The following is a 4,380-nucleotide window of genomic DNA, read 5'->3' on the forward strand; positions in this document are numbered from 1 at the left end:
CGCGACGGCAGCCTGCTCTCACTGGATGGTAGGTCATCTATACCTTCAGCTCATCGTTGTTGTTGTTGTTGTTGTTGTTGTTGTTGTTGTTGTTGTTGTTGTTGTTGTTGTTGTTGTTGTCATTGTTGTTGTTGTCGTAGTCGTTGTTGTTGCCGTTGTCATAGTCATTATTGTTGTCGTTGTCATTGTTGTCGTAGTCGTTGTTGTTGTAATCGTCGTTGTTGTTGTCGTTGTTGTTGTTTTTGTTGTTGTTGACGTTGTGATTGTTTACGTGCATAGATCCCGGCCACATCTTGCTGCTCTACGACAACCAGCTGCTGCGTATCATACAGGTACGGGAGCAGGACTCTGCCTTCTACCGCTGTCAAGCCAGCAACCCTGCAGGCAGTGCCTCCCACAACTTCACCGTCGAAGTGCTAGGTGCGTGTTAGTACTAGTCACTGTGTAGTCTCGGTTATACAGATACATAGCACACATACATAGCACATGTGCAAGCACAGTAGAGTAGCGAAGTCTATATGGCAACTATAGTGCTATAGGTAGGTGCTAGCTATAGTAAGTATAGCTATATGGGTGGGTGGGTGTTAGCTTTTGTAACTGTAGCATGCATGCATCATGTGCATATAGGTGGGTGGATGTTAGATGGATAAGTTCGTAATAGATGGATCTTTCTTGGATGGAAGAGGATTTTCTTTAATATTATTCAATCCTAGAACGCCAGTATATACTAGCCTATTTTATATTAACAGTGCGTGCGGGAGAGTGCTTGTCTCCGTTGCGTACATTATATTCAATTACAAATATAATTATTTTATTCTGGTTAACGATTCCTAGTGCCGCCATCTATTACCAACTGGCACATCACTGAGAACTACAAGGTGATGCTTGGTAAGAATTTGACCATCGAGTGTCCAGCGTCCGGCAGGCCGCCTCCCACTATCTCCTGGTACAAGAACAACCACGTGGTGACCAATGAAGACACCAGAATACTGGACGCCATTATCTATGACACAGATGTGAGTGACGTCAGCTGTTCTCGTGCACTATTTTTATACAACACAAAATTGTCTGCTTTAAAAAAGAAATTACTTTTGTTCTTCCTTTTTTTATTTTTCTCTTTCTTATTGCCTTCCTCCTTCTCTTCTTTTTCTTCTTCTTTTTCATTTTTTTCATCATGACCTTTCTCTTTGTCTTCTTCCGTTGTTACTCTTGCTTTTTCTTGTAGGAGTACACGTACCCGACACTATCTGCAGAGACCCGTTTCATTGTAGAACGATGCACGACTGTTTCGTGTTTTATCATAGATAGATGTAGGAATGTTCCATGTTTCGTTACCACATGATACACAACTGTTCCGTGTCTCGTTACGGCATCGTACGTAACTGTTCCATGTTTCATTGTAGAACGATACACAACTGTTCCATGTTTCATTGTAAAACGATACACAACTGTTCCATGTTTCGTTACCACATGATGCACAACTGTTCCATGTTACCGCATGATGCACAACTGTTCCATGTTTCATTGTAGAACGATACACAACTGTTCCATGTTTCATTGTAAATCGATACACAACTGTTCCATGTTTCGTTACCATTCATCGTAGAACGATACACAACTGTTCCATGTTTTGTTACCACATGATACACAACTGTTCCATGTTTCATTGTAGAACGATACACAACTGTTCCATGTTTCATTGTAGAACGATACACAACTGTTCCATGTTTCATTGTAAAACGATACACAACTGTTCCATGTTTCATTACCGCATGATGCACAACTGTTCCATGTTACCGCATGATGCACAACTGTTCCATGTCTCATTGCAGAACGATGAGATGATGATGAGCGGGGGTCACGGTGACGACACAGCGGCCCTCATCAGCGAACCGTTTCTTGCCGGCGGCATATACATAACCGCAGACAGCTTCAGCCGACACGAAGCCTCGTCCGACTTCTACCGCTACGCCGCCGACGACTCGCGGCTGCTGCGACGCACGGGATCTCGCGAGAGGAGCGACATTCCCGTGCGAGCGGACGAGGAGTATGAGGACGAGGAGTCCGTGAGCTACGCGACCATCGGAACGCTGCCGCTGCCGACGCGGCCGACGCCGCTAGGTGCCGACGTCGTCGCAAGGTGACCTTGACGTTGACGGCGACGTTGACCTTGACATTGACAGCGACGTTGACCTTGATTTTCAATCGAACGCCTTTTTTCTGATCTTATGCGGTTATTTAAGCGAGTCTGAAACCTCTATCTGTTTGTTTAGCAGATCTTTCCTTTGATATAACTTATTTGAATGATAAATCGTTTGCGAAGATATCGTCTTCTTTGCCCTTGAATATTGCCGGAATGCTTGGTATGCTTGTAAATTCAAACTCTTAATACTATTATACGTGACAGTACGCTAAGATTCCAAAGTGCGAACCATGACTCACCTTGCAGCAGCAACCACCTGAGAACTCAATTCGGCCCAATCGAACCGGATGACGTCAGAGGGGGTAATTCGCTTACCTGTTCACTTGTTTCAGGGACGACCGACTGAACGTCGTCACGGCGACGGAGGATGACTCCGGACATTACACATGCGTCGCCAGCAGCATATCCGGCGACATTCAGAAGGACTTCTACGTACAAGTTCTAGGTATTATATAATATCGATACCGTAGGTACCATAGGTATACAGTTAGGTAGACAGCCTTAAGTAGACATATAAGTGTATATCTATCTTTGTACTACTACTGTATTCTACTGTAGGTGTATATGTATTATACCCTTGGCAAAAATATGCTGGAGATTTCCTAAAGTTATAGTTAGTTAAATCCTTCCCGTGGCTATGTGACACATAGGGCGGTGCCTATCTCCGTTTCCGTGCTAAGCAGAGAAGCCATGTGTACCATTTTTCAAGTCTTTGGTATGACCCGGCCTGGAGTTGAACCCCCGACCTTCCACATGCGAGGCGAGCACTCTACCCGTTGAGCCATCGCTGCAGTACTATCACTTTATTCTATGATGCAAGTAATATATTAGATCGACGTTCTGTTTCAGTTCCTCCGACGATCGGCGACACTAAGGATGACTTGGTGGCGATAGAGGACCACCCAGTGACCATCGAGTGTCCGGCTAGAGGATCGCCGACGCCGGTCATCACGTGGTTCAAGAACAGCGATATGATTCACTTCGAGCAAGCCTATGCCGAAACCATCAGAATCATGTCCGGTGTGTGCGAATCTCCCTTACCCGAGAGCAGAACGGAAGGATATTTATGGAAATCTAATGTACTGTGCGTGCGTGCATGCGAAAAAAACGTCTTCCGTTGTGTAAAATTATGATTTCATCGCGTCTGTGTGTGTTGCAGTGAAGGTCATTTTTTTCAATGATTTTTGTAAATTAGTTTTGTCATTATTTAATGAAACAAAAAAACATTGTCGTGTAAAATTATGATTTAATCGCGTCTGTGTGTGTTGCCAGTGAAGGTAATAATTCTTTGTCAACTGCTTTTTGCTCCTTTATTCCTTAACTGAAACAAAAAATAACATAACATTGTTCCCAGTTGCATCTCTTCGTAAAATTACTGCATTTTATCGCATCTGCTGTGCGGGTTTGCGCTGTTGCGACTGGAAGGGGCGCGCAGGCGCCTGCACATCAGTTCCGCTCGAAAGTTGTCGCATTAGTGTGCCACCCGTACACAGTGCCGCGAAGCAGCGAGAATGCACCGGCATGCCGAGAAAAACGCTGTTCGACCTTGACATATATCATTGATAGTGGAGACTGAGCAGTGCACTCGATCTGCGACATCCCACGTGTCACAGACTGCTGTTTGGTGTATCCCATTCTGGCTTGTTAATAGAGTTAGGCCCAGAAGATCTCAGTAAGTAAATCTCAATCACAGTCTGAGTTTCTCATATCGTATAATATATATATATTACCTGCGACTACATATATATGAGGCTATAGGTATATCTATGGGGGGGGGGGAGGAGAGACTTTTTCGAAGCTGGGAGATAAGAACCAGAACAGAGACGCGTTTACCCGCCGGGCCCGGGCCACGAGGCCCCAAAGACAAGTTGCGAGGACACACGGAGGGCGAGAGGCGAGGACGAGAACACGAGAAAGGTAAAGAGAGGCAGAGAGAGAGAACGCGAGAGGGAAACGGAGACGACGAGGAGAGCAGAACCGAGAGAGAGCAGATGAGGAAAGAGTGAAAGACAAAGCACCGGCGGACGGATGGAGAAGAGAAAGAGAGTTACGATGCGGTAAGAGACGAGAGGAGAGAGACAGAAGGATGAGAGTAGGGGAGAGAGAGAGGAGAAAACCAAACCGGGACACGAGCCGCAGACGAGAGAAAGAAAGGAGGAGGGGGAGGAAGATGAGAC

General features: G+C 45.5%; 2 protein-coding genes across 2 annotated transcripts in view; both read left to right on the plus strand.

The window, feature by feature from the left end:
• Nucleotides 1-6: 6 nt before the first annotated feature.
• Nucleotides 7-2,659, plus strand: LOC106816815 (hemicentin-1-like). Its single transcript, XM_014821447.1, has 5 exons — nt 7-28; nt 280-420; nt 835-1,016; nt 1,833-2,140; nt 2,536-2,659. The coding sequence occupies exons 3-5, from the start codon at nt 882-884 to the stop codon at nt 2,657-2,659; spliced, it is 567 nt and encodes a 188-aa protein (XP_014676933.1). The 5' UTR covers nt 7-28; nt 280-420; nt 835-881.
• The window catches only part of LOC106816816 (hemicentin-2-like), a 10,638-nt gene continuing 8,365 nt past the window's right edge, over nt 2,108-4,380 (plus strand). Inside the window, exons 1-3 of the mRNA XM_014821448.1 lie at nt 2,108-2,140; nt 2,536-2,648; nt 3,053-3,223. Of these exons, the coding sequence (XP_014676934.1) occupies nt 3,197-3,223 (27 nt within the window). The 5' untranslated portion in view covers nt 2,108-2,140; nt 2,536-2,648; nt 3,053-3,196. The remainder of the gene's footprint in view (nt 2,141-2,535; nt 2,649-3,052; nt 3,224-4,380) is intronic.

Source organism: Priapulus caudatus, unplaced genomic scaffold (assembly GCF_000485595.1).
Source record: "Priapulus caudatus unplaced genomic scaffold, Priapulus_caudatus-5.0.1 Scaffold1495, whole genome shotgun sequence".
Lineage (NCBI taxonomy): Eukaryota > Metazoa > Priapulida > Priapulimorpha > Priapulimorphida > Priapulidae > Priapulus > Priapulus caudatus.